Raw genomic sequence first — 21,692 nt, 5'->3', positions numbered from 1 at the left:
TGATTATGTATTCCTCCAACTGACCATTGTTAGAGGCGAGGTTCGTGGAAATCACTCCTTAGGTCTCCAAAAGTCGTGAATTCCCCGCGAATCTCATTTGCGCATAGTTGAATGAAATAACATCCGGGGGGTGACGCAGGTGTCATGTTTTTATAATTTACTAATGATTTCATAGAGGGTCATGGGTGGTTGGGAAGAAAGAGTATCCAGAATAGTAAACATCGATAAATTTTTACCTGGTAAATAGCTTATAAACGCACCCTGAAGCAGTTCAGTGACTTGAATAAAGAGAAATTGTAGTTTTCTAAAAAGCATTTGTATTACTAGGGTCGAGTCACCGAGATCTCATTCTCCGGTTCGAAATCAGGGGGGGGGGGAGGGTTGGCGGTGGCGGAGGGAGGCCTCTCAGGCCTTCTCCATCCCAGACAGTCCGTGAACTTCTGTACTGAGAACACGCTCTTCTCCAGGCCCACAGCTCCCAGAGGCAGGGCCACGGGGCCCCCAATCTCCCCAAGTCCAGGGCTTCCCTCCGGGGGTGCTCCTGCAGGGGAGATGGAGTTTGACCTTGATGTAGGCAATTGTCAACGTGGAGACCGGGGCCCAGGGCAGCAGCACCTGGGAATTGTCGGCAGTGGAATTACCTGTGTTAGGGTCGCAGAAGGAGGAACGCCCGAGGCCAAGAGGAGTAAAGAATTATGAACTTATTAGGTCATCTGGAGACCAGATGGGCTGAGCCCCCAAATGGCGACAGCCCCAGGGACGGGGAGTCAGAGATTTTAAAGGACTCTAGGCGGGTTTTTTGTGGGCGGAGAATTCTCTGGGTGGGTCCTGAAGGGAAAGATACTGGTCTTGGCCAGTGGAATGTGATCTGAGCAAAAGGGAATGTCCTGGTGAATGGTCTAAAGGTCAGGTCCCAGCGGAGGGTTAGCCATTCAATCATTTGATCCAACCTGACAGTCTGGCTCCTCCCACCGACAGAGCCCTCACAGAGTGGAGGAGGCACAGAAAGAGGCAACCTGTCAGAAGTCTGGGTTTTACCAAGTCCCCCTGGCCATTCAGACGCACACTCAAGTTTTAGAATCTCTGCTCTAGACAGGCCGTTTTGGAGAGAACTAGTTGTTAGGGGTTTCACAGATGTGTTCCATCCCCTGCTAATATTGGCTATAGACACGTCATTTTGAGTGACAGGTTAACCTTCAATCCCACCAGATTCTGAGACACTGAGCTCAGGGCAGGCAGTGTTGAGGGGGAGGAGTAAGAGGTGAGGCCCAGTCGTCCCACATGTGAGAAGGGCTGGGTATGCCTGGAGCTTGGGGGTTTGAAGGAAGCCTGAGGGTGAGGGAGGGTAGCCATGGCGAGCCCTGATCCACAAAAAGAGAATCAAAGAAACAAAGAAAGGGAAAGAAGTGGTACTGGAGGAAGGAGCAAAGTATGTGGCGTCTGAAGAATCTAGGTCCTCGTCCTTCTCCCTCGTATCAACAATGCGACATCCACACCCTCTCATTAGGGGGGCGTATGAGCAACAGCCGCACAACACAAATCATCAGGATGATGAAACAGGTATGAAATGAAAGAGCTCTTTTTTGTGGTTATTATTCTTTATGGAGTCGTCCCTAATCCTGGACCACATTCTTGCAGGAGCTCCTGCTAGTTCCACTCTTGAAGGACATACTACATTTAGGAGCAGGTCGAAATGTTTTAGCAGCTAAGGTAACAATGAATTCCCAAGGGCGAGATGGGAATTACGGCCTCAGATCCCAAGATTACAGGGTATAGGAAATAATGGTTTGGAGGCACAGAAAGAGGCAACCTGTCAGTTCTGTCACAGGAAAGGGGTGACCTTGCCTTTCAGAGAGTGGGCGCTGGTTTCTCTCCCTCGGCGCCACTGACCGCAGACCCCTCAGCTCAGCACGGCCTGGACACTGGCTCAAGAGCATTTTTGTTCCACAAAAGGTTTGAAAGATGAGGTGTCCGTGAGACCTGGGGAATCTGAACTACATTTGTCCTCCTCTTTATGTTGAAGAAAAGTTGACGATCTAGATGGCTCTGTGGTTCAACAAAATCCCTTGGAACCCCTTTTTTGGTGGAGACGGAGCAAGAGGCTTGGATGGGAGGCAGCAAAGGGCATCGGTAAAGAAACTTAGAGACAAGAGACCCCATGGGATGATGAAGGATGCCAGGAGGGACTTGCAGAAGAAAACAAAGACTTGGTAACTGGGAATGGACGAGAATTTCAGAGCATGTTTTAAAAGAAATAAGAAGTGACTTATATTTGTTCATTCTTGGTAAGACACAGACTCTTAGGGAGGTCAAAGGAAGGCAGAGGGCAGAGTAGGCCATTCACAGAAACATGGGTTCAACCTCCCGACCTCTGCAAAGAGAAGTCTTGCAACGTCTCAAGCGATGCTAGTCCGTCCTCTGCTTGGTCACCACAGATGGCGAGCTCATTGCTCTCAGCTCAGCTGCAGCTCTGACCTTTACATGGACCTTCCTTATTCTAGGAGTCAAACAGCACTCGACATCCCCACCGGCTCCAGCTCCTGCCTCTGCCTTCTGGCCAGCATGGGCAGGATGACCATAGAACGTGTCATCCAAACTGGCTACACCTGAATAGAGGAGAATGTTACCGTTCCACCAGGACCACAGACACACTGGACAAACAGGGGCGGGATCTTATTCTCATCATGGATAAGGAGGGCACAGAACTTTTAGAGGAGGAGGAACCTGGTAAGGACACGAGGTCTTTTTCCTGTTTTCCAGATTTATCTTACGCATGGACCTTCAACGATAACCCTTTGCACGTCCAAGAGGACAACAGGCGGTTTGTTTCTCAAGAGACAGGCAACCTGTACATCGCCAAAGTGGAGCCGTCCGATGTGGGCAACTACACCTGCTTCGTAACGAACAGGGAAGCGCGGAGAAGCATCCGAGGCCCGCCCACGCCCCTGGTGCAGCGGCCTGATGGTAAGGGGAGGGTTCTCTTGGGGGTGTGCTCGGTCGGTGGCTGAGCCTGGGAGGTCTGTGAGCGCTCTGCTTCCCTCTGGTTCAGAGCAGCCACACCATCTAGGCGTCCCGGGGCCATTCACAACTATGATAACCATCACAAACATAAGATTCTGTAACTCACCCAGGTGAGACCGTGTATGTGATTCTGGCTATACAATGCCATCTCTTCTCGGGCACTGTCATCCATCGGCTTTGCTTTGCTTTGCTTAGGGAGTATTTTGTCAAAAACGCTATTTGGGGAGTAGGTGTGTGTATACACGCGTGGGTACTGCCAAACTTATTAATTGAATTGTTATATTTTTAATGGACATGAGACACAGCTTTCCTTTGGTGCCTTTCTTTTCCATCTTTGTCTCTTTTGTTCACCCTTTATTAACCTGACTGACAAAACGGGGGAAAATTCACATCCCAGGGAAGAGAGAGAGCCAACATTAGTTATGAGCATTGCAAAGAGGAATGAGACGCAAGATGCATGCTAACGCTTGTCCGCCCAGAAACACACTTCAGATGAGCTGTGTAGCTTAATCAAGTCATCGCCGGTGTAAGACCGAGAGGATGGAAAACGTAAGGAAGTCGTCCAAGTAGAAAAATCCCCCAGCAGATTCTTTAATTAAACATGCGCAGTGGGAGAGGTGCCCACAGAAAGTCGGCTGCTGCATTTTATGTTCAGATTCTGGAATTGGCAGAGTTTATCTCCTCTCGGAGGAGTTTAGCAAAAGCAAGAAAATAATGCTCATGATGGCTACCGAGTGCTGAAACTGGCTGCATGCAGGCAGTTCTCCTGAGAGAGCTTTTATAATCAATGACCGCCCAACAGGTCTGCATGGTCTCCATTCAGAACTTAGCAACCACTAGATTTATCCATGAGTCCGATGTCTCCCTTCAGGTCAACAACATGCATAGAAATGCTACCGTGTTGCCCCCCTTTTTTCTGTTTCCCTTAGTTTCTGCTTCTCCCCTTCGTAATTCCCTTCTTCTCCCACCCCTCGCTCCCTTCAACACATTCATGATAACAAGAGATCAGGAGCATTGTATATTGTAAAAGTTGTCACTCAAGAAATAGCAGATGTCAAGAGAATGGAAAGTATGACACCCACCCATGTAGGTGAGTAACATAGTGCTCTACCCATGACCCTTTTGAATGTTCAGAATGACCAAGGTCTTAAAAATGAGGTACTTCTATTGCCACGTGTTTTGTAATTTTTGCCTTTGGTGCAATTGTACTGGCCACCAATAATTGATTATTTTAGGAACCTATCACTCCAGTAAAACAATAACCAAACTTTTAAAGAACCTCGGTGTGTCCTCGGTTAAATGAACAAAGCCTATGAGGGTAGAGCGGAGACACGTTGCTGCTGGTCACAGCTCACCTGGCAGCTGGCATATTTACAACAATCAGACCGCGGTCTCACGCTCAACCTAGCCCATGCCCACAACGCCTTATTGGACATTCAAAAACTATCAAAGCAAACATTCTTATACGTGTAGAGCAAACCTATTGAGCAGTAAGCACTTAATAAAGTGACATAAGAACATTTACTAATCTTTGTTTATCCCAATTAGCGTGATCACTGCACAGGCTTTGTCGCAGCAATGCTGAGATTTTGGATTGAGGGGTGCTGCCTCAGACCTCTCACCTTGTTAGCTGAAAATGTCCTTATTCCTGAACCGACCTGGTCCCCGTGAGTCCCGCCAAGGGAGACAGAGCTGGGTCTCGCTAAGAGAGATGTCCGTGGTCACCCAGGAGCATCTTAGATGCTGTGTTCAGTTCTCCGTCGGTGACGGTAATTCTTCTCATGATGTTGATGTGGGACCCAGGGAAACGGATGCCTCTTCTCTGACACTTCCATGTCCTGGACATTTGATTTTCAGGGGAGGGGAGATGCTGAACCCCTTGAACGGTATCATGACCTTCTCTTGCTCCCTGTCCGTCATGAAAACATAGAAAAGTACTGTTAATTGAAGGACAAAACATCCGATGTTGGTTAATGAAGCATCAACTTCATGGGAAACTTCTGTTTTCTGTCCTCCAGAATGCTGCTAGCTCTTTTGATGTTTAACAGGTGTGATGGGGGAATATGAACCAAAGATCGAAGTGCGTTTTCCTGACACTATACAAGCCACAAAGGATTCGTCTGTAAAACTGGAATGCTTTGCCCTTGGAAAGTAAGGTTGTTTTGTTTTGTTTCCTGGTGTTTTAATTAAAAAAAAAACTTTTTGCTATTCAAACATTGCTCTAAGGTAAATTACCAAACAGATTTCAAATGCTGGGGGAATGAGAAAGTTTCTGATTGGAATTTAAGCAAAATGCCGAATACTCTGAAAATGATGGGGCTGCAGTTCTCCCCTAAATCGCTGTTATTTCTGCCCGTCTGACCCACTTCGGCAGCAGCTGCATGAGAGTAAGTGCGCGGGTGTGTCACCGAGCCCTCCACACACCCTGCCTGCATCCTGTCCCACATCCACGGCCTGCGGGGTCGCCCTGCGTAATTAACCAGCGATAATTATAAATGAAAAGCCTGCACTGTGGTTCCCAAAATAAGACTAATTAAGGGCCATTGTTCACGGTGGACAATTAGATTGAGCACACCTGCGGCAGTGGGGGTGCTTTGTGAGACTCAGATACCTGTGTATCAGCCAACAGGATTGGGATGCTTTTAAGGCGGCCAAAGACTTGCTGTTTTGCACATTAACATTCAGACATCTCTTTACCTTTGGGGGATGGGCCCACTTCATTTTTAGGCCTGTGGACACCAGTAGCCCCAGAACAAAGGGGTAAACAGGGTAGATTTGCCGTTTCTAAACATGAGTGTGCAATACACCGGGGACATGGTTAGAGGGAGATGTTGTAGGTGTCAGTCCCACGTCTCTGTCCCCGTGAGCTCCCAGGCAGGGCCACGCTTGTCCACAGACCACACTGGACGGGCTCAGGCTCTCACCGGCCGAGTGAGGGCTCCCTCTGAATGCAATTGTACTGGCCACCAATAACTGCTTATTTGAGAAGAGGGTGGACATACACTCAGGAAACACAGCAGTCTATTGCTAAGGTGGTCAGCACATTTAGAAATGGTGCTTACCAGTCCGAACTGCGGGAAACACCACTTAAAGTGCCCATCTTGTTCTTAGGTAAATACAGCGAGCAACCCAAACGGTGCTGGTTAATAAAGCTGTTAGGTTCCTTTTTATATGTGGAATTCTGTAGATATTTAAAGTTTTCAGTCTGTGTTTTTCATGTATTTAAAAGATTCTATTTTATTTTTGCTCAGTACTGATCTCATAGTATTTGTCTAATGATTAATTATTGATTGATTAATTTAAGGAAGGGAAAAATGGGGACTTCCTGTCAGTTTTTGTTTGTTTGCCTGCCTTTTAAGATATTATGGACTTTGACCATTTTCAAGCTTTCTCAGAATTTAAAGTTATCAAAAAAAATATTAAATGTTAGAAAAATACTTTGAAAATTAGGTGATTTATTTAAAAAAGAAAACCAGTGAGAGATAGCATCTGAAACAGATATCAGTAGCTTATTCTATTACATTGAACATCAGGAAATGTGGATTCCTGAAATTAAAAAAAAATACTCTTACATGATAAATAACCAAAAATTATTAGGCTAGTTCTCAAGAATCCCACATAAATAGATGTTATTTGTTAGGATGTCTAACTAAGAATGTATCTGATGTATATTATCCTCAGAATTGTGCAGGGTGCACCATAGCTTTTTACGTGTGAGAACGTGAGGCTTACATTGAATGAGTCACCTATTTGGTTTCAGCTTCTGTGAGGAAGGCAGGGCAAGGAACCCACTCCCACCTGGCTTTAGGCTCTGAGTAATTATTTTAAATTCACAGGCTCATACTCCAGAGCTTTGCCCTGTTTGGGTCTGGCTGCAATGCTTGCTTTGTCTCTGCAGACTGCTTTTTTGCACTTTTTATTGAAACCTAGACATGCGGTCTCGGGTAAAAGGAACTAGGTAACTAGCTTTTAGAGTGAGGTTTGTGTTTATGCAGCTAAGACATGGGCTGTGCTTACTGTGCGCGGTGGCTGCGTCACCAGAGGCTGGCGTTTCCCTGCCGTCCACGGGTTTCCGTTGTCTCCCTGTCCTGTTTGGGTTTCTCTAGGCTCTTTGTCCGTGTGAGTCTGAGGTCTGCTGTTCTTCCTGCTGCAATCCCCACTCTGCTATGGACACCCCCCCCCCCCCCCAGGATGTGAGAGTCCCTGTTTGCTCATTCCATCATCCCTGTCACCTGTGGGTCTGTTTCTATTGACTGCTTTTTCTCCTAATCATGTTTCTCATTGGTAGGTCATCTAGTAATTTTTGATTGAATTGTAGACATGAACATTATGTTGTGGAATGCTGGACTGTGGTATATTTATTCCAGGTGTTAGATTTTAGTGATCAGAGTTAAGTTACTAGGAATCTGGGTGATCTTTCTGTGGCCTGTGAGTAAGCTTCCTTTGAGTAGATTCAGAGTCAACATTTGTCTCAGGCTGGTTTATGACTGAGATGCACCTTCAGCTGAATGCTCCTAAGGCTCAGCTGTGGATGGTGGGAAGCCGTCTTCTACCTCTGTCTGTGAGAATTGTTCTCTGCCTCGCCTGGCGTGTCCCTCTGGAGCTTGTTCCATTAGCGGTCCCATCCTCTCCGATACCTACAACCCCAGCTCCTCAGTCCTCCTTGCCTCCTCACCTCAGTGAAGCAGGCATGTCCCACGTCTGTCCTCCCTCCATATTCTCTGACCTGGGAAATGCCTGGGGAGAGAAAACAGGGACACCACAGGCTCCCTTTGGGGACCATGGTTTTTTGTGCCCCCCTTGTTACATTTCTAGAGTCGGGTTTGTTTCCATACATTTATCCAGTTTCCTAATGTTTGCAGCAGGAGGTAAATGCAGTCCCTGTTACACCAACATAAATGGAGGCTTGGGGTTGATTTAACACAGTGGTGTTAGGTAAATGTAGACCTGGTGTTGAAATCTAGTGTCACTGGTTCTGACTTCAAAACCCACACCCATAGCCACTGGTGTTTATATCAGATTTTAACATGTAAATAAATTTCCCATGCGCAGATGAAGTTAGCCCCCAATTCTGTACATGTTTTCCTTAAAAAAAGGGCTTGAAATTTTTCAGAAAAATGTTAAAATAATTTTATGTGGGGAATGAAACTATGGAGATATTTTCTATTTAGATTCTCTGTAATTACTACTATATGAGCAACCAGTACATTTTGATTTTATATATTAATGATTTAAAATTTTTCAAAAAATAACCTTTTTCAAATTCAACCTTTTTTTTTTTAATGACAAGAAATAAGTGATTCCCAAAAATCAATCAGGGCTATTGAGGAGCATATGCCCTACCATTTTATGTATGATGATATCAATATCTACCATCTGTAATAATCTGGTATAGACCAGCGGGTGTGGCTCAGTGGTTGAGCATCAGCCCATGAACCAGGAGGCTGGTTAGAGTCCGGACAGGGCACTTGCCCGGGTTGCTGGCTCAATCCCCAGTAGCAGGCAGTAAATTGATGATGTTTCTTTCTCATTGATGTTTCTATCTCGTTATCCCTCTCCCTTCCTCTCTCTAAAATTAATTTTAAAAAGTTAAATGATTATTTTTTTAAAATTTGGTATAGAGGGTTAGAGAGGAAGCACAGCTTCCTTCCCAGCCACCACCTTAGGAGGCAGCTGCTAATGTGCAGGCAGGGAGGATGGAGAGGAAAAGTAAGGCTGGCAGGAGCGTGTATGCACCAAGTCTAATCATCTCCAACCAGCGCAGGCTACCCTGAGTATAGGGTGATTATGACCAAACCTCAGATTCCTGCCTCACCTTCCATGGCTTTGACTTCTGGGACGCATCACTTACTTTCTGTGCTGCAGTTTCAAAGCTGTCGTGATCACAGATTTAACTCTCAAGTCTTCTCATTTGTTTCACGTGGCAGACTCTTAATTATCTGAGCTGCAAATTAATTGCGTTGTGAGGCACCCTGAGAGGCTCGGGGTGTGGGTGCTGTGCACAGGCAGGCAGGTTGGCTGCCACACCTGTGTCTCCTTGGAAGCCAACACGGGCCTGAGCTCTTGGTGCAGAAATTACACCGGTGTCCCTCGTAACTCTCCCGCCGCTAGTAAACAATCCCGCGGGTTTCCTTTTCTTCTCCTTCTTAATTTAAGAACTTGGCTGTCAGTGCGCTGGGATGTAAATAAAATCCATAGCCCCACTGCATGTTCCCATGTCCCGGAGCCTTCGCACAGAGGACCATATTTATGTAAACATGTATATCTTATGTATATATATATTTCCCTAATTTATGGGGGGAAAATACCCAGCTTGGCTATTAATGTCCAGCAGTAAATCTGAAGCCTCGCCGAGGTGTTTCTAGGTGTCCCAGGACTTCCAGAGGCCTGAGCAGGCGTCTGAAGTTTGCTTTTCTCCTCACGCAGGGGACATCCTACAGGGCGACCACAGGGCTGTGGAGTTACACTAGGTCCATTCAGACTTTCCAGGGGTGGGCAAACTTTTTGACTCGAGGGCCACAATGGGTTCTTAAACTGGACCGGAGGGCCGGAACAAAAGCATGGATGGAGTGTTTGTGTGAACTAATATAAATTCAAAGTAAACATCATTACATAAAAGGGTACGGTCTTTTTTTTTTTTTTTTTTTTTTTTTTTTTAGTTTTATTCATTTCAAACAGGCCGGATCCGGCCCGCGGGCCGTAGTTTGCCCACGGCTATTCTAGGCCCATAATGATTGGTTTAAAATCATCGGCAAGGTATCTTAAAATTCCCTGTTTGAACGTCTAAATAGTCATTTGGCTCATTGTGTTGAGTAGCTAGAGAGCAGAGTATTTCCCCAGACATATTTGCCCCACGTGCCCCGGAATGTATCCTGAAGCCTAGTCTTTTATTATTTTTAAAATATATGTTTTTATTGATTTCAGAGAGGAAGGGAGAGGGAGAGAGAGACAGAAAGATCAAGGATGAGAGAGAATTGTGGATCAGCTGCCTCCTGCACGCCCCCTACTGGGGATCGATCCTGTAACCCTGGCATGTGCCCTGACCAGGAATTGAACCGGCACCTCCTGGTTCATGGGTCAACACTCAACCACTGAGCCACATCGACCAGGCCCTGGCCCCATTTGATAATCATGACAATAAGCAATTAATGAGCCTTCCTTTTGGTACAGGCTTCACATTCTCAGTGATATGCCCCCTTTGACCCTCTTCCAAAGCCTGCCCTGTGCCCATTATCTCTAGTTGCAGGTGAGGATCCAGCTGAGGCTCCAAAGGCTAGGGATCTACACTGTGTCACAGAATCGGCCCGTGTCTTCCTACCCTGTGTCAGTGCCTCCATGGTCAGGAGCAAATCACTGTGGCTCCTCAGTCCCGGGGGCAGCCTCGGTGGAAGGGCAGACCAGTGCCTGCCGGCCAGCAGCCTCTTCCCAAGGGGCCTGGGTGGACACTGACCGCCCCCAGGATCCTGAGGACATGCGGATCCCCCGGCAGAGACGTCTCCTCCCTCCGTGCCCTGAGCTTGCTTTTCTGCAGAGCTCGCGGATTTATCCCTATTGTGTCCCCACGGGACAGCCCTCCGCTCAGGCTCTGTATGAATATTTCAAGTCGGGAAACGAGAGCAGCTGGCCCAGCAGCCTGAAATGTTAACAAAGGCTCTTCGCCCGTTTCCTTTCTCCGCTTCAGTCCCTTCGATTAAAAATGGCCACTGACGGGATTTTCTGAAATGAGGTTCGAGTTCAGAATAATCCCAACGTAAGCATCTCTGAGAACGGGTTCTCTGGACCAGCTTCTACTTAAAAACTCGGTATGGCCTGGATTTAAGCTGCGGATAATGAGGTTTAAGAAATCCAGGCGAGAAATAGAAGCTTTCTCAAACGGCACCAGTAATGAAAATTCTATTTATGGGCTGAAAGTATGGAATTGAAACACAGTTCCTACGACTGTGTGGAGAGCTTTCATTTAACTTCCAATTAAGGTTGAGCTCGGCCAGATGGTTAACGAATGTATCTCCATCTTTGATAAAAGTAATAGAATGCTCACTCAGGAAAAGCATACGGATGAGAGAATGGAGTGTCTGTCCCTGTTTAGGGTGACACTTACGTAAGAAGCAGGAAACCAGAGGGGTGGGGAGGAGAGAGAGAGAGAGAAAGAAGAAAGAAAGAAAGAAAAGGAAAGGAAAGGAAAGGAAAGGAAAGGAAAGGAAAGGAAAGGAAAGGAAAGGAAAGGAAAGGAAAGGAAAGGAAGGAAGAAGGAAGGAAGGAAGAAAGAAAGAGAAAGAGAGAGAGGAAGGGAGGGAGAGAGAGAAAGAGAGGGGGGAGGGAGGAAGGAAGGAAGGAAGAATGGAAGGAAGGAAAGAAGGAAGGAAATGTTTGGAGGATTTTGCTTTTATAATCTGGCCATTTCCACAACTGTGAGGCCCCGTTTCAGGCTGACTTGGTTTAGAAAATCGGGAGGAAATGAGAAAAGGCTTTGCAACTCCCCCTTTCGCATGCGAGGTCCGTGAGGGGCTCACCTCTGGGCTGAGGAGACACCGCATGAGAGACTTGCTTCAGATTGGTTTTCTTTCCTGAGGTTTGATTCCAAGCTCGACTTCTACCTCATATTTGTGAAGATAATAAAAAGGGGGCGGGGGAGGCTGTAGCTGAAAGGGAGACGTGGGCAGAAATGGCAGATGTCTGTAGTTAGGATGATGGCGCCATTGATTATGACTTACCTTCTAATGGCAAAGTTTCAAGAGATTTCACAATGATCTCTCTCCCTAAGGCCCCTCAGGGGTCCCCACTGCTGGGTGCATTCTTCACGCGGCTTCAGAAAAGAGAGGGTGAAATCTAAGCAGTTTATTTAGTGCCTTCATGGGAAGTTCTCCCCCAAATGGGGACTTGTCCCTAGGATGCATATGTGTTTCCGTTGCCTCTGATTTGCATTAATTCTCTCTGACTCTATATACAGTCCCATTACCAGTCAAACAGAATCCCAGCCTTCTTGCTTAGCAGTGACGTAACAAATCTGACCACAATCTCAACATTTAAATAGTATCTATGGATCTTACAAAACTGTTTGATATTTTTCCCACTAGAAACTTGTTACCATGAAATGTGGCCACAGTATGCACTTGATAAGACTTAAATTGAAAAAAAAAAGCTTTTTTTTTTTTACTATTTGAGTGATTACTTTTGGATCGTAGAGCTGCTTTGAGAATTCTCAACTATCTCAACTATAAAACGGGATATCCAGAAGGAATGCACCAAATCCCATAGTTCAATCTCACGGACAGACATGAGCCTGGCAGGTGTAGGACCCAGGTGTTCAATCCATCAAGTCCTTGTTGACAGAAATCAGCAGGAGTATAACTCAGACAGGTTTAGGCCAAAAAGAGAACCATTGATGAACTGAAACGCTTTGGCCTGGGGCATAGCTTGATCAATGCATGTGAAGAATTCTAAGTTATTCTTCCCCTTTGCCTGAGCTTTGGCTTTCACGGATCCTCTCTCCATGTGGGGAAAAGCTCCATGTTTATATCCCACAGTCTGAACAAATTCCCATGAAAAAAGATTTGCTCTTCTGGAGCTCTTCCGAAAGCCATCCCAGAACCCTGTCTGGCTGCCTCCGATTGGGTGGCCGTGGCTCCCTGGTGGACCAGTGACAGTGGCCACAGTGCAAAAGTCTCTGAGGCAGGACCTGAATCATTGCTCTGTCAGCTCAGGTAGCTGGAAGGGGATTGTCAGGAAGAGGGGTGGGTGCTGACATTGAGGGTGGGAGCCATTGGGATCTGGGAGGCTCAGGGACCTGAAGGGGCACTGACATTCCCTCCTGCACTGCTCCCCTTGGAATGGGGTCCCTATGGAGCAGGGGTGGGGAACCCTTTTTCCTGCCAAGGGCCATTTGGGTATTTATGACATCATTCCTGGGCCATACAAAATTATCAACCTAAAAATTAACCTGCTATATTAGGTCAAACATTTAATTAACTCATTCCTCATGCCTTGGCAGGGCCAGACCAAATGATTTTCTGGGCCTCAGACGGCCCGCAGGCTGGACGTTCCCCACCCCTGCTGTAGAGGACAGCCACGTCATCCATCCAGGGAGTGATGCTCATCCAGAGAGACTTTGGTGGCATCACTGAGCTCCATGGGGCGGAGGAAAGTCAGAATAGCTGAGGTTGGTGGGACTTGTTCTTTTTGCCCCCACGTCACATGGAGACTAACTTTCTGCAAATCCATAGATGTCAGAGCGACCAGAGGAGGGTCTTACAATGGCTTTGGGGTGTGTGAGGCAAAGAAGCTGGGACACAAACCCCAGCTCCACTGCCTTTAGTTACAGGGAGAGACAGTGAAATCCTATGTACAGATCGTCCATGTGGATAGTACCTAGCACATCGTGTGTGCTTAGTAATCAGTAGCGATTGGTTGTGATAGGGTTATGATCATTATCATTAAATATCAAACCCTTCTGTTACTGGCTCAGAGATTTAGATATTTAGTTAGGTTAAAAGTTGAGCTGTCTTCACAATCAAACTAATGGACTGTGATATAAGCATGGAAAGTACTCTCTACTGAAATTATTTTTTGTCTGAATGCCAGCGATCATAACCGTTTCTAGTCGGATACTGTGCGTGTCTTTGTCATAAACCTCAGAGATACACTGTCACAAAGAGATAAAAGGCCGGGCATTCACACAAGTATCACAGCCTCTATTATCTCCCTTTGTAAATAAACATTCTTAGAAATTTTTATTACGTGGGTAATGCATGCTCATTGTAGGAAAATAATGGAAAATGGAGATAAACAGAAAGTGGAGAATGAAAGACATCCAAGGCCTCCCAACCCAGGGCTAAGAACCTCTCACATGTTCACAGATGCATGACGTGTGTTTAAAAACTGGACAGCTCTGCATCTAGCACAGAGTTCAAACCAGGTGACAATCCCTCTCTGTGAACAAATTCTCCTGCAGAAATTCATTTTCATGTGTGCCAGTTTGGTATTCCGTAAAGCGAATGGACAGAAAACCAGTTCTCTGAGGTTAATTGTGGCAGGAATATGCCATTTTACTAAAATGTCAACCTCATTTTGTGCTAAGTGGGCAAGGCTTTTCAAAAAGACAGAAACTAAATTTATGATAATAGTGATTTTATTTTGTGTTAAAATTCAAGATTTGTAACTTTCTGGTAATTCTGAAACAATAGATGAAATCAAACATCGACTCGGAGTAGGTTTTCTGACAACATGTGAGCCACTGTATGACTTTCTATGCTGACAGTGTCTTCGGCAGGTCCTTGCTTTCTCAGAGGCCTCTCTGGGTCATCACCACCCACTTCTGGCAGTGGGTTCACCATTCGAACTCCTCAGACTCTTGGCCACCACTTTTCATGTGGTTAGAAGTTTCTCCCGCGTCACTTTTGTCAACTTGAAAAAAATCCTGCTTCTTCTACAAAGTTGACACTTTGGCTTTGCAAAATAATTATATTATTATTAACTTACAACATATCAAATATAAATATTTAGATCACCTGACAATCTCAAAGGGAATGAAGAGGGGCATGCTTGGAGAAAGGGAGAGATGTTAATGTAAATGGATGGGGATTGGTTTTATAAATGACTAGAGGCCCGATGCACGAAATTCGTGCAAAAGTAGGCCTTCCTTCCCCCTGCTGCCGGCACCGGCTTCCCTCTGACACCCGGGACCCGGGCTTCCCTCTTAGCCCTGGCTTCGCCTGGAAGGACGTCCGGTCTAATTAGCATATTACGCTTTTATTATTATAGTTTATTAGAGAATGTGGTCCTGTTGTGACTTTATATTAAACATGTAAAAGTGAGGTCTTCTAAGCCACAGATTTCTAAGTTCACTCTTCATTGTCAGACATTAAGTTTACATATTAAAAGTATATTCATATTAGACTAAAGATATCAGATCTATGATATTAAGCTATATTCCTATAAATAAAGGAATTCTTTACACATTCTCTCTAACAGAAGACAGGGTACCATTCAGTCATTTATAGATTATTGTTGTTTCACTTGTTGTAAAACAGGGTGATGAGTATTTTTTGAGGCTCATGGAGCATGCTCTCCCAATTCACATGGGTCGATCACAATACTGATCCCCTTGGTAATCTAGCTCACCCTCCACCCACGTCTTCAGGTGCCTGCTGGGACCAATTTAGCTTTAGAGGAATCTACCACTTTCTTAGAATCCACAAATACAGACAGAGCTTGCCTCCTCTGAGATGCCATATCCTTTGGGCAATTTCCTGAATGTGTTTAAATTGATATCATCTCAGGGCCATCTCTGCAGCCTATGCCCTTTGTTTACCTTCTTGCAATTTACAAATAGATTCATTTTTTATTATTTGTTTATGGCACATCACTCCACTAGTCTGTCAGCAGTGTGAGGCCAGAGAACATGTTTATTTTGCTCAGCAATTCATTCTCTGGTCAGAGCACCATGACTGCGGGTGGCAGGCCCTGAATGAGGTGTTACAAGCGCTGATGGAGTGAATGCAAGTGGTCGCATGACCGGCATGCGAGCCTCGGGGGTGATTCATTGGAGGGTTTCCCTCAGAGTTCATGTTAAGGACACTCCCATTTTACCCTGTTGTCACAAGACCCAGCCGGATCGTGTTCTAACGCGGTGTAACTGTTCAGTCCAGTCCCCGATATTAGTTGGAGGAGGTTGGACGGAAGCCCGTTGCCAGGGAAAGTCAAGTACAGCAAATCCCAGGCTACCCTTGAAATCCCGAACTTTCAACAGGAAGACGAAGGCTTCTACGAATGCACTGCAGGCAACCTGCGCGGGAGGAACCTGGCGAAGGGCCGGCTCGTTTTCTACGGTGAGCTCACGGAATGTCACGTGCATGCGGGTATCTGGTGCCGTCCCGTGTAGTAAACTGTGATAGCCATGAGCATGTTCTGGAGACATGCCCGGGGACAGGTGGGGAAGCCACGTGTCCGGATTGGGATGCAGGGGGCGAGTCTCAGCATGGTGTGTTCATGCCGTCGCTTAATCTACTTGCCGTGGCAAGATCAGCCGTGTCCTGTGGAAGCCACAGACCTGTATAACCTGAAGCACCATGGGATCCACTTACTTCCCGTGGGACAGTCAGCGGTAGCCTGGGACTTCCTTAAGTACAGAAGGAGACAGTGACAAGTGACAGGAGCATAATGCTGAGTGTAGTTGTCAATATCCGTTTCTGTTTCCTAGATATTGCCTACTTGTATGTAGGTAACAGAAAACCACAGTCATTACTTCATTGAAAAATAGGTTTGCCTCAGTTACCACAATATCTCGTGCATGTAAGAGAGATGATAAACACGCATATTCCCTAAAGGCTGTCTTTATGTTTCTCCCATCCTGGCCAAGATACAACATTTGCATTGAAGTCACTTATTTTTTCATCAAATAAACTATAAAATAGACCCCAGAATTACCAAAATACAGAAGGTGAGAGAATTTGCTTTTCAAATTCTCTCACCTTCTGTATTAAATTTAATATATCTGTCCTAGAAAACTTTTGAAAACTGTATTTACACGTGGCCCAAAATGCCTTTCTCTATGACATGTTTGTAGATGACATGTTACTAATCATCGATAAAGTAATTGGAGAACAATGCCTTTTTGATAACTAGCCATGTCAGAAGTATTGATATCAGCTCATAGGCATGCCACTCGAGTGTCCTGTGGGGACCAGGTAATGTGCCTCGGTTATATTAGCTCCCATTTCCTCCCGGATTTCAATTTTAACCTGGAATGAAAACTACTATGTTATATATAGAACATGATTCCCTGGTGATTATTTCTGTACGCCTGTATGTATGTGTATTTACCTTTCTGCATTTATTCTTTCCAATAGCTCCTTCGTCTTAAAGGAAAGTCTCTGGAATCTAGCATCTTTTGTAAATAAAATAATGAGGATGTGACTGGGAGTTTTTGAGTGGTACCAGGCTTTTGAGCATGGGCTATTTTTTAATAGATTTCTCACTTTTCTGTTAAATAGACAAAGATATAACCAAGAGGTTGCACAGAAGATGGAGATATCTATAAATTGGAAATCAATAGTAAAGCGATCCCTCCTACATTGATACAGTAGCTGTTAGCTTACATAGAAGTTTTCATAAACACAAGCTCCTGTAGTTCTCATAATAATAAGAGGCAGAAATAACTTTCAGTGACATTACAGGTAGGAAGCCTTAGGTGAACTGAGCAAGCTCTCACAGGTCATGTTTGTCAGGTCTAAGACGAGAACTGTGAACAATCTTCCAAAACGAGGCTCTTCCCACCTGCCCTCCATCCTCAGCATGGCCACCTACACCCCTTCACGGGGATCTCACCACAACCAAATTAGCTTCAAAACATTAATTCATACCCTACCTGTTTGAGTGACAGCCAGGATAATCCTACCTTCCCCTTGAATAACACGTTCACATCAACAATCCCAGGTGACCTTTGCCTCATGACTATGTAGAACCGCCTCTGGTTAGAGATAAGGTTTTGGAAAATGCATGCCCAGGACTAAGTTAGGTGCAGAACCCATAGCCACTCCACAGTCCTTATTCCTGGCATGAGTTTTATCTGGGTGTGGGGGGGGTGGGGGTAGGTGAGGGAAAGGGTGATCCTCCAACTAAAATGCGATGAGGCTCAGATTGGAGTTATACTTCCAGTTACTATGTTGAATTATGTCTGATACAGATACACTTACTTTTAGTTAATTCAGGTCAAGTGTAATCGGTGGTCTTTGCACACAAAGGGTTCAGATTGGGTCTACATTTTCTAATCTGACCCACGCACTAATACTTGGTCTGGAATGATTATCTGGCCTCATTCTGCACTTGGACCTTTTCCTACACCCCAAGTTGTCAGAGGCCCACCGAGAGCTGCAGCACGATTTCTGTGGCCCCACATGGAGACCCGGCCTGTCCGGTGCTTCCACACCGGATCAGCTGCCCTTGTAGCTGCCAACCTCGGCACGGAGCAGGGTACCTCGATAACCAACCAACTTGTCAAACAGTTGCTCTGTCTCTCTTTGGAACAGCCCCTCCAGAATGGGAGCAAAAAATCCAGGACACATACCTGTCCATTTACGACAGCTTGTTTTGGGAATGCAAAGCCAGAGGAAAGCCCCGGCCTTGGTACACCTGGTTAAAGAATGGTGAGCGCCTCGGTGCAGAGGTAAGCAAAGGTGTCCCTATGAAAACTCCCCTGCTCTGGTGGGGAAACTGTGTCACAAACAGGAACAAGTACTAACATTGATGGAGTGTGCAGTAGGTGCTGGGGAACGTAACAGACTCTAGATATACTAATTGATTTAATCCTTAGACAAACTCAAAGGAGCTATTAATAATGTCCCCATTTTTCCCACTGAGGAGACTAAGGGGAGAGAAGACCATCACTTGCAGAGCCGCATACTGTTAGCACTAGATTTACATCCAGGCATCACCACCATCATCACCATCACCATCACCATCACCACCATCACCATCACCGTCACCGTCACCGTCACCATCACCATCACCATCACCATCACCATCACCATCACCACCATTGTTCATATCTACTGAACTCTCCTCTGAGACAGGCCCTGTTACATGTTCCCTGCCTTATTTTATTATATCCTCATGACAACCTTAGGAGAGACGCACTGATTATTTCTTTATGGAGATGAAGAAATTTGCCTTCAGAGAAGTTTGGCCACTGTTCAAGGCCATGCAGCAGCTAGGGAATGTTGGGATCAGTATTCTGAACTTTGTCCACCTGGTTCTGGGACTCAGGTCTTCATCTTACCCAGTATCTCGCTTTCGTGAAAACCAACGACTGTCTAACCCTGTTTTTCTGCATTTTCCAGTCTCACGCATGCGTTCTTCTACACTCCACAGAAAGTGAGGCAGAGCTGCTTCTTTCGCATCAAATTATCCAAATCATTGTGTTAATTCTCCCTTTTGCTTTGCACATGGAGGCACAGCCAGAGACAAAAAAAAAGACATCTGTTGTTTAGAGGCCGAACATAATGATGCTCTGTTCTGGCTTCAGTGGGACTTCCCTGCATGCCTTCCGCCCAGAACACCCTCCATTTCCTCAGCTGACTTGTTTCTCTTCAGAGGATGGTACTAGGGACCTTGAAATAGTTCGTTTTGGGTTGTGTTTGCAATGTGAAATGATTTCATAATGCGCACTCAAAATTGTCACTCTGCGCCCCAAATGGGAATCCGTAATGGGTCTGGGCTGTGTAAGCTCACCTTATAGTTGGCTGCGGAAGAGAAATGCAGCCCCCGCTACGTATGATGCAATTAGAAAATTCCCGAGTGATCCATCCAAGTCTTTTTGAGACCTTGTGATGAGAAGGCAAGGATCCATTCTAACTCGGATATCCGTGACTAATATAGTCAATAATGGGAATAATTGGAATGGTGATGTGTTCCAAATTAGATCCTATATAAAGGAATGTAACATACACTCTATGTAGATCATGCCAATTTCCACAGGAATGAGATAACAGAGTACACTAAAATGACACCGGGCATATTTCCATTTTTCTTAACGTCAGGAAGCTGCTCGGGGTCCCTCTGTGTACGCGGCTCATCTTCATAAGCATCAGTTCGCATCACAGCACAGCAATTGCACAGACGGTTCATAATCGGCCCTGATGAAGAGAACGCCCGCGTTAACGTCCCAGCCCCTTTACATGGCTCCTTTTTTTATTAGGAAAGAATTCAAGTAGAAAATGGGACACTCACCATAACGATGCTGAATGTGTCTGACTCCGGGGTCTACCAGTGCGCTGCCGAAAACAAACACCACACAATCTATGCAAACGCGGAGCTGAGAGTATTAGGTAAGGCCTGCATGTATAACCATGAGATTCAGAATGAGATTGAGCAAGACGTGACTAGACAGAATCTTGGCCCAGTTCTTCTGTGACTCAGAAATTGCTTTCCCTTGAAACAATGCGGAAATGTCTACAAGTAAGTTAGCTTTTGAAAAACGTAGGTGATTCCTATTCTGGTTGGGGAATCAGCCAGGGCTCCCAGAGGCGCCAACCCTGGGCCCACCCAACCAAGAGGCTCCTCCAAAAGCTTGTCCCAGCTGAGGTTTTGAATATAATCCAGAAAGTTCCAGCAGGAATGTTTTCAGGTGCAAATAAAAATAAAACCAAGGAAAGGAATCTCAGTTCACAGTGACTTCACAGGCAGGGGTTCCTTTATCTCTTAAGGAGAAGGTCAGGGGTGATGGCTGAGCCTGACACAGCACCATGGTGATGTCATTCTTTTTTAAAAAATATAGTTTTATTGAGTTCAGAGAGGAGAGAGGGAGAGAGAGAGACAGAAACATGAATGATGAGAGAGAATCACTGATCGGCTGCCTCCTGCACACCCCCTACTGGGGATCAAGCCCACCACCTGGGCATGTGCCCTAACCAGGAATCGAACTGCGACCTCCTGGTTCATAGGTTGATGCTCAACCACTGAGTCACACCGGCTGGGCAGGGTGTCATTCTTTACACGTTCCTCAGGCTGCAGCCTCGTGGTTCTGGGATGCCTGCTGTAGCTGCCAACATCAAGTCCCTGTTCGAGGCAGATGAGAGAGGCAATGGGACTGACGTATCTCTCCCTCTCCTTAGAAGAGCAAAATCCCGAGTCCTTGCAGCATCCCTTTTACGTCAGGGACCAGAACCCAGCCAGGGACCACGATGCAGGATTGGTAGAGTTTCCCACAGTCCCCCTGCTTCTTACCACGATGGCTCGTTCCCTCAGCAGACCTTCACTGAGCATTCACACAATGCAGAGCCTGGGGCTGCAGGGAGAGGAAGCTAAGCACAGTCCCTCTGGTGCAGCGGTCGACAACTGTGGTCCGAGGACCCCTGCTGGTCCGTGAGGTCCCAAAGGTTGGCGACCGCTGCCTATGGCTCGCATTCCTGCAGGTTAATTATGTGAGCGATTCAACAGGTTTTTAAACATTTTGTTTTTTAGCTTCAGCTCCTGATTTCTCCAAAAATCCCATTAAAAAAACTTCAGTGGTTCAAGTTGGCGGGGATGTTGCCATTGAGTGCAGACCGCGGGCCTTCCCCAGGGCCACCGTCTCCTGGAGCCGAGGCGCGCGGGGCCTGGGGCGCAGCCGAAGGTGAGTGGGTCTTTGTTTGTGTGTTTTCACTGTTTGAAATATCTGGGAATATAATGCCTGGTTTGTGAGGTCTTTCCAAATCCCCTCCCACATGATAACCCACAACTGCTTATCTGGGGATTCAGAAGTGCCCACATGGCAGAAACATCTAAGAGCCTCCCAGAGCTGAGACAGGCTGCATATATGTGGCTGCAGTACATTCAAGGCTTGGAATAGATATAGCTTCAAACTCCTTTAAGACCTCTTCCTCTATCCGGCCTGAAGATTTTTCCTGACTCCCCCCCCCCGCCACCCCGACACCCGCCGTGGAGGAAGAAGAGTGGCACACAAGGGGGAGGGAGACTCACACCCACACAGGCCTGTGTCTTTCAAATGGTCACACAGGTGTCCGCTCCCCACAGCATGAGCTCCTGAGCCAAGGAGAGAGGCTCTGAGAAGGAAGCGGCTTCCTCCCAAAAGATGTGAGAGATCTGTGCAGGAGTTCTGACAGAGAGAACAGAGGAGATGGAAGAGGAGAGAGCAGATGAGTCATGAGAAGAAGGAGGAAGGAAGAGAGAGAGAGAGA

General features: G+C 46.2%; 1 protein-coding gene across 1 annotated transcript in view; it reads left to right on the top strand.

The window, feature by feature from the left end:
* LOC102424654 (contactin-6) overlaps positions 1–21,692 on the top strand; it is a 98,847-nt gene that overhangs the window by 29,602 nt on the left and 47,553 nt on the right. The window contains exons 5-10 of the mRNA XM_014465922.2: positions 2,761–2,964; positions 5,070–5,172; positions 15,661–15,845; positions 18,045–18,181; positions 19,712–19,841; positions 20,977–21,127. Of these exons, the coding sequence (XP_014321408.2) occupies positions 2,761–2,964; positions 5,070–5,172; positions 15,661–15,845; positions 18,045–18,181; positions 19,712–19,841; positions 20,977–21,127 (910 nt within the window). The remainder of the gene's footprint in view (positions 1–2,760; positions 2,965–5,069; positions 5,173–15,660; positions 15,846–18,044; positions 18,182–19,711; positions 19,842–20,976; positions 21,128–21,692) is intronic.

The sequence above is a fragment of the Myotis lucifugus genome, unplaced genomic scaffold (assembly GCF_000147115.1).
Source record: "Myotis lucifugus unplaced genomic scaffold, Myoluc2.0 scaffold_315, whole genome shotgun sequence".
Lineage (NCBI taxonomy): Eukaryota > Metazoa > Chordata > Mammalia > Chiroptera > Vespertilionidae > Myotis > Myotis lucifugus.
The sequence above is the reverse complement of the archived record's forward strand: the minus strand, read 5'-3'. Positions and strand labels throughout refer to the sequence as shown.